Here is a 12,193-nt window from a genome sequence, read left to right as displayed (position 1 = left end):
GTGGTTGCTACCACATGGAAAGTCTTTAGCTGGTATCCAGCATCTCTGGAATGCACATGAGCACTCTAGTAAGATCAGCTGCTCAAATTGTGGCTCAGGTACTTTGCTATGCCCAAGTCCTGCAATTGGCATGGAAAACAGTAGCTCTGGCTTATGCTCAAGAATGTTTGGCTTCCCTTGAGGTCAGGTGACTTCTGCCTTGGCCAGGTCATCTACAGCATACAGTTCTCAGGGAGGCAACTGACTGCTGGCAGTGACCAAGAAGCAGGCATTAAAAACACATTGCAGTGACTGTTTACTCTTTCTACTGGGCCATATCTGCATGGCTGAACAGAAAGTAGCCTGAGAATTTGAAGGCTTTGTTTGTTTGTTTGTAACATTTCTCCTTGCTTTAAAGGCCTAATAAGTAGAAGGAATTTACTTTCCTAGTATTTTACAATAAGTTAGTCAAATCACCCTAAAAAGTCTTTATCTGTTGAAGAATTTCAGTCTGTTATATTCGTAAGGCATATGGCTAAAAATGGTCCTAAATGGAAGGAAAAGAGAGAGGTTGAGATGAACTCTTAATGGAAGCTTAAAGAGCCTGAGCCACCAGCCTGATGCCATTTAGAACTGAGATTATCTTGAGTCTTCTGGCTTAATGTCAAGCAGTGCCGAAAGCCCTTTCCCACTCTGACTGCAAATTGCTCTTCTTTGAAACATGTCCCGAGATAGGGATAATCTCTTAGAAAGTCACCTTCCCTCCCCCTCCCTCTGACTTCTGGAGAATCGAACACAGGTTTTCATCCATACTTCCTAAAATAGCTCCCTACCCCATATGCTCTGAGTCAACATGGATCTCAACCCCTTTCTCTGACTGTTTATTTCAGAAGTGGTGACACACACCTTTTTGATAAAGTGAGAGGCTATGATATCAGGCTGCTTCGATACCTGTCAGTCAAGTACATCTGTGACCTGATGGTGGAGAACAAGAAGGTGAAGTTTGGCATGAAGTGAGTACAGGACATCTGGCAGGCAGCAGGCTCAGGCTGAGTGTTCACGATGTGCATGGCTGGCCCTCGGTGCATGGTCGTTCTGGCATGGTGGGCTGGTGTGAGGGCTGTCTGTGTGCAGCCTCTCACTGCATTTTGAAACAGTCCTGATGTGCCTTCATACACACGTATGTGCTAGTGCACATGGAAGCCAAAGATTTACATCAGATACGTTCCCCAGTCATTCTCCACCTGACTTTTCAAGACAGTCTTTCACTGAGCCTGAGGCTGACCAGTTCAGCTGGCCTTGTTGGCTAGAAAGCCAGCGGGTCCTCCTATCTCTCCTTTCCTAACACTGTGATTACAGGTGCTTGCAGCCAGTCACAGCTGTTTCCATAGATGCTGGGGATCTGAACTCAAGTCCTCATGCAGACATAGCAAGTGCTTTCCCAGCTAAGCCATCTTCCTGGCCTCGCTTATTTTTGTATTTTTTGTGGGGGGGTTTATTTTGGTTTATTTTGCTTTTTGTTTGTTATTTTACTTTATTTTGCTCTTTGTATTTTTGAGATAGTGTCTTGAAATATGGCCCAAGCTGGCCTTGAACTCACTATGTAGCCTACACTGGCCCTAAATTTGTGAGGATCCTCCTGGCTCTGCCTCCCAAATCCTGGGATGACAAGTGTGCAACTACTCTGCTACATGTTCCCATGTTTAGGAGTGGCCTTTGGAGGTAGAGAAGTCCTTCCTACTGTCCGGCTCTGTCCCACCCTCAGGACCAAGAGTGGATGTGCCTCATGCCTCCATGGAGCTGATGATATGGAAGGTTATCCTCTAACCCTGGGTACTGGCTGAGGCCTGCTGCTTTGTTAGATTGAAAAAGACCTCTTATTTGAGTTGTTGAAGTGGGCACAGGGAAGAGTTCTTAATTGGTTGCTGCTGAGGGTGTCATTCCTAAGTCTGAAGGACAGCTTTTTACAAAAAGTTCATTGTAAGAATCTGTAACACTCATTTGGGAAACTGTCTTCGTGTGTGTGGGTATTGGAATGCCATAACACAGTGTGTCTCTGTCTTGTAGTGTAACCTCCTCTGAGAAAGTGGACAAAGCCCAGCGCTATGCAGACTTCACTCTCCTCTCTGTCCCATATCCAGGTAGGAGACCAGGGTCAAACTTTCTGTGCCTAGGTGTCCTGGGAGCTGTTTGGGAGGAGCTGTATCAGGCATCATTGGACACTGGGGCCCCAGGTCACAGCAGTCATACTTGAGGGTCAGGTAGGATCCTGCTAAGTTGTATGTTTCTCCAGGGAGTGGTGGGCAGGGGCGGGACCTGGTCTTGGCATTCATAAGCCAAAACCTCGAGAAAGTTACTTCTCCTGTGAGCTTCAGGTTCCCTCTGGCATCAGTTAGGACTTGAAAAAGTTTGTCATAAAGGACTAGATCTTGCATATCCATATGGCCTATGCACGTAAGAGGAAATGAAATGTTCATACACAGCCGCCATTCATGCTGCTTTGGCCCATATGGTGTGTGTCTTCTCGTGTATGTCAAGAGCTATTTGTGGATATCACCCCAGACAATGCTGTTAGTGGGGCAGAAAAGCAAAACGTGCTCTGTCATCAGTAATTGTATAGTGACCTCCCAGTATTGCAGGGCGCTTCGGTATCCACAGAGCCACTTTGCATCTCTGCCACACAGTCATCTGTCTGTGGCCAGGCTGTATTCTCACACTGGAAATTGGAGCTGTGTAGTACTCTGGTTCCCCTACCATCCCTGCCTGGTCACTAAACATCAGTGCCAGGCTTTGTCAATCACAGCAGGGAGTGTCCTCTCTCCTTGAAACCTCTCCCACCTCTCACTGACTTCTTTCAGTTTGGACTTTACTTCCTAGTCTAAGCATGACATAGCCAATAGCAAGAGCAGGCTGCAATAGCCTCACATAGAACTGCAAGTTCAGCTAGCTCCTTGTGAGAGATGTCTTCATCAGACAAGCTGATGGTCTTCAGATCCACTCTTGATCTGGCATCCTCCTTGTCCTCCATGCAGTCTCATGACACTTTCTTCTGCTAGCTTTGTGTTTGGTGCCCTGGAGGACTAAGAGCCCTGGAACCAGCCCCTCAACTTTTCTGAGCATCCTTTTCATCCTTCATAACATAGGAAATAATGACACGTGTTTCAGAATAAAGTGAGAGACCCTGCCCTAATAGACTCTGTAAATTACAGTTCTAATGAGGAGTTGTGGGAAGAAAGGCTCCGGAAACCTTCTCTTAAAACCTTGCCTTAGAGCAACTTTGGGCTGATATAGGTTACAAAGATGTCACTGGGCTTGACAATGCTGTATCCACTCACTGTGGCAAAGGTTTCTTGTTCTGGAAGCATCCATTCCTCATTTGATGCACTTGTGTTTTGTGCTAGAGCCATCAGTGGCTCTGCAGATGCTTCAGACCTAGTATCCTCCTCCCAGGAGAGGCTCCTGGGGAGCCACAGCCTCAGCTACTCCATGTGATATGATGTGCTCTTTGAGGAGCAGGCATCCATATGCTTGTTTATATCTGAGTTCCAAAAGGGCATGGCTAGGAAAAGTGGTCATGCTACAAGTGTTAGGACCATTGCTTCATTCCAATAGCAGTAGTGCAGGGTCTCTTTGTAGTTTGGCAACTTACCACAGATTCCTCAAATGTTAACACCTTTGTTAACCTGTCATTGGGCCACAGTCCATGTGGCTTAGAGCTGAAGATACTTAGTGTGATGTCTCCCTGTAAGCAAAATCGAGGGCATAGTCTCATTAACCAGGATAAAAATTAAGTAAATGATGGTACTTCTGTCCATAGAGCAATATGTTCCATAGTAGAGTAGTGCTCAATACAGTGAGCAGGAGCACATGGTGCAAATAGCTATAATCCTAGCACTTGGGAGGCAGAGACAGAGTCACTATATATTCAAGGTCAAGCCTGATCTATGTTGTCCGCTCCAGGCCAGCCAGAACTACATGGTAAGACCCCCTTTTAACAGAAGGTGAGGAGTAGGGTACAGAATTAATTTAGTTGACAATCCCAGTTGTGTTAAGGAAAAGGTACTTACCAAAACTGAGCAGGAAGGATGGTATAAAATGAGATAAGTCTGAAATTTTCCCCCAAATTTTTATGTACTTCATCTGATGATTTTATGAGTTGGGAGGAGGATGCAAATGACAATCTAGAATAAATAGACACAGCCATAAGGGGTAAGGGGGCAGAAGCACTTTTTAACATGCTTGTATTCTCGAGTTTTTCTTCATGTGTGTATCAGTTTACAAGTTGCTGTTATTGGAAGTCAGACCTTTTATGGAAAGTGAAAGAAAAAGGCAGTGTTGGATCAGTGATGACCACTGATGTGACAGATGATTCATGAATCATGACTACAGTTCTTGGAGTCTGAGGTCCACACCAAGAAAAAGAAGTCATGACCTTTAAGGACAGTCACTTGAGTCCTGTGAGGACTTCAGGGCTCATACAAGGCCTAACGATGGTATCAGTTTAATTTGTCCTGGAGATGGGCAGTGCTCCCACTCTTCTTCAGTGTGAGAATAGATGGGGCCGAACTCCACCCACACAAGACAACTGTTTCCTTTAGAGTGAAGTGTCACTGTGCCCTGCTTTTGTCCTTACTATGTTGCCTGCTTGTTGTAGTAATGACGTCAGGCACGGCCCTGGGTACCAAGTCTGTTTTAATTTTGTCAGTTCTCACAAAAACAGTATATGCATCATAGAATTCTTCATACCTCAGCCTGGGGCATTTGGAGTTGATCTAGCAAGTCAGGATTTGGGAAACCAGAACACTTCATGGTGCCCTAAGAGATAATTGATGTCTCATCTTAGCCCAGACTCATAAGCTCAAGGCCCTGCCTGATAGTTGCAGCTGGTTTTGAGTTTTTTTTTTTTCCTGGTGAGGCACCCTAAAATAGGCTCAAGTATCATGGCTGAAGATTATCTCCTGACTTCACAATCAGTGAGCCTGGGGGATTAATATAAAATGAAAGTCAAGGTGGGCACATGGCATGGGTCCCCACTTTCCTCTCCACAAAGACCTCTTTTGCTCTGAGATGAGCCTAAAGGTTGTTGTAGAGTTCGCTGAGTATTCAGCCTCTGGTCTCACATAGAATCAAGGGCCCTCACTGGACTTGGTGTACCAAAGCCACATGCCTGCTGAAGTCTGCACTGCTAAAGTCGCTGAGGAACTTGAAGAAGCTCTTCCCTCCCCATGTGCTTTCCCTGCCCTGTGACTTGTTGCCACAGTAGCCCACTCAGCAAAGTGGGTGTGTTCACCTCACAAAGGCAGGCCATAGCCCAGGGGCAAGCCTCATCTCTGACCAAGGCAGCTGGCTGCTGTTGCAGAACAAGAGGCTGACCAAGTCTGACATGGTGGTGCACTTAGGAGGTAGAGGCAGGTATGGGTCTCTGTGAATTCAAGGCCAGGATGGTCTGCATAGCCAGTTCCAGGACAGCCAGAGCTATATAGACCCTGTTCAAACAAACAAAAACAAAAAGCATGTTGACTAAGTCAAGTTCCTGTCACAAGAGCAGTATGGTGTCAGATTTGTATTGCCATTTGAATGTCACTGGTAGCTGAGCAGCTGTGCAGCTGACCATACTGTCTCATGTGTATGGCTACATTTCAGCCTACAACAGCCATCCCACGAGTAGGAAAACCAGGGCTTAATGACGTTCACCAACTCATTCCCAGGCACAGGTGTAAGTAAAAACTGTACTTGGAAGTTGGGCCTGCTTCCAAAGCCTCTTCTCTGCACAGTCCCTCCCTCTGTTGCCGAGGCCTTATCTGGTAGAGTTTCTGAGGGAGTTTGAACGATGGAGAAAGTACCCTTTTCCTGCTGGGTTGGCAGTAGTGATGTCCATCGAGGACTTGTCAGCTTGTAGACGCTGCCCGTGTCTCTCTGGATAAGGATATGCAGTCCTCTCTGAAACCTGTAGTTGGGGATTACTACCCCCATTCTTAAAGAAGATGCTTCAGCTTCTGTAAGAAGTGGACTTCTGCTGTGAGCACGGCCTTGATCTGCTGGGATTGATACTAGAAACTTGTAAAGGGACCTGCAGTGAGGGAGGTGTAACTAGTGACCGGGGAGCATAGATAGTGTGAGAACACTTAGGGCCTTAGATAGCTGGAAATAGAGGGATGCCAGGAACTGGCTCTGGCTCTGGCTCTCACCCTTTCAGTCAGCCTCAGCCTGCCCAGGGCCACCAATGTGGAAAGCTTGGTGAGCTCGTGGCTCCCACAGTCTCCCACACCTAGGGCCAAAGATGGCTGGCCAGGGAGCTGGTGATCAGGACAGGAAATGCCATAATTTTGCCTCCTTTTCCAGGCTGTGAATTCTTCAAGGAATATAAGGACCGGGATTACATGGCTGAAGGGCTCATATTTAACTGGAAGCAGGTATGAGTACCAGTATTCAACATATTCACCCTGTTTCTTTGTAACAGGAGACCACGCAGAGCTAGTCATCTTTTCCAGGGAAAACACACCCTTTTCTTTGTTCTTGCCTGGATTAGTCTCGCTGTTTCTTTCTCTTCCTCTGCTGCTTGCATGTGTGTGTTAATTTCTTACTTTTCATGGCGGCCTTTCCATAAAGGAAAGTCTTCAAAGCCAGTTAGGGAAGGACCTTCCCTTCTTCTACTCTGTGTGAAGACTGGAAGCAGCGCCGGTTCCTCAAGTAGCAGATCATGCACAGGGAGCCTCCGGAGGCTGAGTTGTAGTCATAATTTTCTTGGGTCCCCCCAAACCACCACCCCCCCTTTTGGCCAGACAAATCTCTCTCACCCGTGGTCCCACAGCCGCTCAGGCCCAAGTAAACACACACAAGCTTGTATTATTCATAAACTGTATGGCCTATGGCAGGCCTCTTGCTAGCTAGCTCTTATATCTTAAATTAACTCATTTCTTTTCCATTAATCTCTGTTTTCTCACATGTTCCATGGCTTATGGGTCTGCTGGCATGTTGCTCCTTGGGTGGCAGGCTGGCATCTCTGCAGACTCGGGCTTTCTCTTTCCTGTCTCTCTCCTTGCATTTTCCGCCTGCCTCTAAGCTGCCTTGTCATAGGCCAAAGCAGCTTATTTATTAACCAGTGGGAACAACATGTATTCACAGCATACAGAAAGACATCCCACAGCACTGAGTATTGCTTTATCTTGCAGCTTCAAATACTTCAATGTCTGACAGATAAACTCCAGCTTTAGTGACCTGGTCACTTTGCTTTTTAAGCTATCAATTCCAGAGTACCCCAGGCATCTGGCCCAGAGAAGGCGAGTGCTGTGGAGGGCTATCCTACCTGTGGTGGATACAGCTTCAGGGCTGGGACCTATTGTTGCCACAACTACATCTGCTGGCCAATTACATCTCAGTGTCATTCTGTTCTCAGGACTACGTCGATGCCCCATTGAACATCCCTGACTTCCTGACTCACTCTCTGAACATTGACTGGAGCCAGTATCAGGTGAGGGCCTGATCATGCAGGCAGCATGAGGGGATGTGTGACCAAGGGACCATGTTGCCCATCCTTTGAGACCTTGGGCATATGTTACAGTATTCTGACATCCCACAGCCCAAAGAGGAACTGCTTGTCTATTGAACTCTGTCTTTTTTCGCGCGTGTGTGTGTGTGTGTGTGTGTGTGTGTGTGTGTGTTTAAACAAGGTCTCACTGTATAGCCCAAGTTAACCTAGAACTCATTATGTAGACTATCAGACCAACCTTGAATTCACAGAGATCCGAATGAGTGCTGGGATTAAAGGCGTACACCATCATGTACGGCTTTCCTTATTTACTCTAGACTGAGAGAGTCAAAGTCTTCCAAATGTAACTCAATGATTTGTGTCCACCAGGGGGATCTGTTTCCAGGGGATCTCACAAAGTCTGCTCTTGCACATCTGGGCTTGGCAGCTTTTCATTTTTCTTTTTAATGGAAGTGCAGAGCTGCCTGACCTCATTTGACTGCAGAAACCTTAAAGATAGAGCTGGCTCTCCACACTGTAACCCTCACAAGCTGACAGCTGCTGGGAGTCGCCCTTGCTGCTTGCCTCAGACAGGACAAGTAGCTCTTCTGCCACCTTCTCCATTTCCTGTTCTGTTTGCCTGCGTGCCCCCTTCTCAGCTCCCTCCTGTCTGGCTGACAGCTTGTCCTTCAGGATTTGGCTCTGTGTCCACTTCAGGAAGACGTTCCTAATTTGCCTCCTCTCCCCATCCCCGATGACTGGATGCCTGCATCTACCTTCCCATTAACCCCCTGGGTGTATCTATCGTGGAATTTTCCACTGAGCTGTAGTTACTGGTTTAGAGATCTGCTGTGAGCTCCATGAGGACAGAGGACCCACAGCTTGTGTATCTCCTCCACACACCCCTGCACAGGAAGCCAGGTGTTGGGGTAGATGCCTGTCATCCCTTACTCAGGAGGATCATTGCAAGTTTGAGGCCGGCCTAGGCTACTTAGCAGACCCTATCTCAAAACCCACCCACCCATCCCATCCCCTGAAAAAGAAAAAGAGAGGTGGGAACAGCTAAGCCAGTGATGGAAAACATCCTGCCTCCCCACCATTTTCATGTGTGCCCTGGATTGAACAACTCCCACACAGCCTTAAGGTTTCCTCTTCTCAGACCAGGCCTGCCTTGTAGGCAACTGGAGGCCCCACTCTCTTATGGGATACCACGGAAGTTTGTGAAGACAAGGACTGGATTTGTCTTATGTCAGTTCTCTTCTTGCTAATGTGGATTCCAGGGAACTGAACTCAGGTCATCAGGCTTGATGGCAAATGCCTCTACCCACCATGATCACAGCTTAGATGCCCAGGCCACTGTCTGGGTACATGCAGGAGGGAAATGTCAGGTATCCCCCTACACAGGTGTTTCTAGAAGAGCATCATTAGGGAAAGCAGGCTGGTGCTCTTCACTGTGATCTGAAGAGTAGGTTTAGGGGTCCTGTGTTCTGGCTGTGGTTTCACAGGTTAAACAGTCAAGGGGAGCCTGCATGCTCCTCGGTTGTGTACAGAACTGAGGCGGCCTCTACCCTAAGCTGCCCTCCTGTTCTCTCTAGAGCCACTTGTTTTCCTTAGGCAGGTGGCAGTTGGATCTGATGCAGTACTCACCTAATCAGGGTGACAGGAGGGGCTGTGGTGCTGGTCCTGCTAAGGCTGTCTCCTCGGGGGAGGAAGGAGGAGCTCTCCTGAGCAGCTGGAGATGCTGCAGTTGGGCTCCTTGGCTTTGAGCAGACTTTCCCTTTCCTTGAAAGTGGGGTTGGCAGCCCTACCTCAGGTCTAATTAGGATCCCCGAGTTGTAAGTGTTCTTGGAGAAGGCATGCTGGAGTGTCTTGATGGCAGTGAGAAGCAGACCACTGGTTAGCTGACTTCAGAGCACAGACACTGATGTGATTACAGGCATGCTGGTGGCAGGGTGGGCGTGTCAAAGGAATGCTTCCTCACGTCGTCTTCGGCGCCAAGGGTGCACTTGGCCCTCTGTGTGTTAACTTTGGGGTCCCGGACTCCCTTATACTGTACCTCATTGGTGATCAACTGTTGTTCATTCCACTTTGCTCTGCTCCTAGAGGCTTTTTCATGGAGTGCATGGGATGAGCATCAGGGGTGGACCTAGGTTTTTAGCACACAGCCAGGCCCACTCACATTCAGTAGTCTCACGTTTTTGTTTCTTACTCTCTTGTAAGTCCTAAGAGTCTGGCGCCAGACCCACCCCTCAGCTCAGCTGTGTGATTTTGGGCCTTCCTAGTGCAGCCCTCTCCATGGATAACTAGGCCCAACCCTGGGGACATGTTGTCTCTTCCTGATCAAAGTCTCCTTTAGATCTGCAGTGCTTGGTGCTCTGCAGAGCTGCTATCTTCACTAGCCTGACCTGAGGCTTCCTGCTACATGGCTCCTGTCCTCACTGCAGAATGTCGGCTCAGGAGATCTCTTGGCGATAGTGTGTCTGACACATTGAGCCAGCTGTGTAGAGAGACCCTCATGTTCCTGCTGGTAATGGCTTTATTAGCACAATGCTGCAGCAGGTCTCTGGAGCTGCTGAAAGTGGGTCAGAACTCTCTGGGGGTATGGGAGGGTCAGGTAAATGAGTCTGCTTTAAATTCCTGGGAAAACCACTGCAATTACAGGTGCCGTGTTCCCCTCCCCCCGGGAAGTGCTCTCTCGTTGGCATGCGCCACCCTCCCTGCACAGCCCAGACGCTGATAGGCAGTTGTGTCCTAAGAGAGCAGAGGCTGTCCCTAGCCAGGGAAAAAGGCTCTGCAGAACTGGGTCAGGCCCCTCCCTCCATGGAATTCAGATTGGGAGTGGGCTGCTCTAGAGTGCCTGGTCTAGAACAGATGCTAGATAAATGGCAGCATTTATGTATTTCCTGACACCCACCTAATGAACCTCTTATTTACAAAAAAAAGTGTCTGCTAAATACACTGTATATATATTATCTATCAAAAGACAGTGTGGGGCCTGGAGGTGTGGTACATATGTATAACCCCACCGCTGGGAGCAGAAGCCAAAAGACGGTGAGTTTCAGCCAACTTCGGCGAATAGAGGGAGACTAACACTAAGAAGGAAAGGGGCAGCCCAGAGGCTCGGTAGGTAAAGGTGGTTGCTGCCAAGCTTGACAACTCAAGTTTGACCCCCTGAATCCATGCAGGCTGGCCCTCTAAAGTTCTTCTCTGATCTTTTACACACGAGCCATGGCAGGAGTGCATCTTGTTCTTGTTTTTTAATGTGTGTGGGTGTTTAGCCAGCATGCATGTTTGTGCAGCACTTGGGTGCAGTCCCCATGGAAGTCAGAAGATAGCAGATCCCCTGGAAGCCCCTTAGGGACTGAAGTTACAGATGTGGGTACAGGAAATTGAACCCTAATCCTCTGTAAGAACAGGCAGTGCTCTTAACCACTGAGCTGTCTCTTCTACCCCAGGAATGTGTCTCTCTGTCTCTCTTTCTCACACACACACACACACACACACACACACACACACACACACACACACACACATTAAACAAAAAAAGCATGCAGTGAGGAGCAGTAAAGGTGAATGAACCACGATTAAGAAGGTTAGTGTTTGTGTTGGTTTCCATCATGTGGTGGCAGGTGAAAGACTGACTTGTAGATGGCTGTTAGGAAACAGTATCTACACTGGGCCCTGGACCTAGAAGCCACTGGCAGGTGGCTTCTTGAGAGCACCTGCTGGAGACTTTTCTTCCTCGCTCTCCAGCACACTGAGTAAAGGAGGGTGGCTGATGGATGCAAGAGCTCTTGGAGCCAAGGAATGAATGTCTCAGGTTATTTGGGGTTTGAGGCCTTTAGCTTAAGACCAAGAGCCTTGTATACTTGCTGGCTCCATTTGTTAGAGATAGGGTCTCATATACCAGGCTGGTATAGCTGAACTTGGCCTTGAATTCCTGATCCTCCTGCCTAGGCCTCCTAAGGGCTGGGATTACAAAGGGTGTACTATCACACCTGGCAGCATTTTTGTTAGATTTTTGGTACCAAGATGGAACCTGGCATTTCTTAAATGCAAAAGCATATGCTCTACCACTGACCTATACCTCAGCTGGCTTTTTTATTTGTTTTGGGATTTTTTGAGACTCAGTGTGTAGCCAAGACTGGCCTGAAACCATGTTTCTCTTGCCTCTAAGTCCTAGTTAATATTTATTTCTCCACCTCTTTCTCTGTTTTGCCCAACAGAGTTGGGACCTGGTGCAACAAACACAAAACTACCTGAAACTGCTGCTTTTCATTGTTAATAGTGATGGTGAGTCCGAGGGTCCCAAGCCTGTGCTGCCCTGGTCAGGAATGTGGAATTAGTTCTCGGAGAATCCCCTGAACCAAAGAGACTTTTCAGGCTTGATTCCTTCCCAGGTGTATGCCGAGAACTTTAGTCAAGGCTAGTGAGATGTCTGTGTGGGAAAGCCCTTGCTGCACAAGCTTGATAAATTGGGGATGATGCCCAGAACCATGTGGAAGAAGAGAACCAGTTTCCACAAGTTGTTCTCCGATCTTGACCTGTGCACTCTTATGTGCACATAAACACAATTATAATTAAAATTAAAGATCAAAATAAAAATTAAAATAATTAAAATATTTTATTAAAAAAATAAAATAAGATTAAAAACAGAACTTCAATTAGAGATGTTAGAAACCCAGATAGGTGCTCCCACCCAGCCGTATCTAGGATGAGATTGGGAATAACCTTGGACAGGTCCCT

At 47.5% G+C, this 12,193-nt stretch overlaps 1 protein-coding gene and 1 non-coding gene across 6 annotated transcripts in view; both read left to right on the top strand.

The window, feature by feature from the left end:
- The window catches only part of Mtmr14 (myotubularin related protein 14), a 45,509-nt gene that overhangs the window by 17,781 nt on the left and 15,535 nt on the right, over positions 1-12,193 (top strand). For 4 of the 5 annotated variants that reach the window (XM_028863902.2, XM_028863901.2, XM_028863900.2 and 1 more), the window contains 5 exons: positions 870-992; positions 2,047-2,120; positions 6,322-6,392; positions 7,376-7,450; positions 11,674-11,740. In XM_028863902.2, coding sequence (XP_028719735.1) covers positions 870-992; positions 2,047-2,120; positions 6,322-6,392; positions 7,376-7,450; positions 11,674-11,740 — 410 coding nt within the window. The remainder of the gene's footprint in view (positions 1-869; positions 993-2,046; positions 2,121-6,321; positions 6,393-7,375; positions 7,451-11,673; positions 11,741-12,193) is intronic. The other variant, XM_028863905.2, reaches the window with a different exon arrangement.
- On the top strand, positions 4,316-4,389 carry LOC114689689. The gene has a single exon (XR_003733951.1). It is a non-coding gene; the product is annotated as a small nucleolar RNA SNORD113/SNORD114 family (small nucleolar RNA).

The sequence above is a fragment of the Peromyscus leucopus genome, chromosome 3 (assembly GCF_004664715.2).
Source record: "Peromyscus leucopus breed LL Stock chromosome 3, UCI_PerLeu_2.1, whole genome shotgun sequence".
Lineage (NCBI taxonomy): Eukaryota > Metazoa > Chordata > Mammalia > Rodentia > Cricetidae > Peromyscus > Peromyscus leucopus.
Note: the sequence above shows the minus strand (reverse complement) of the source record. Positions and strands in the feature narration are given on the sequence as shown.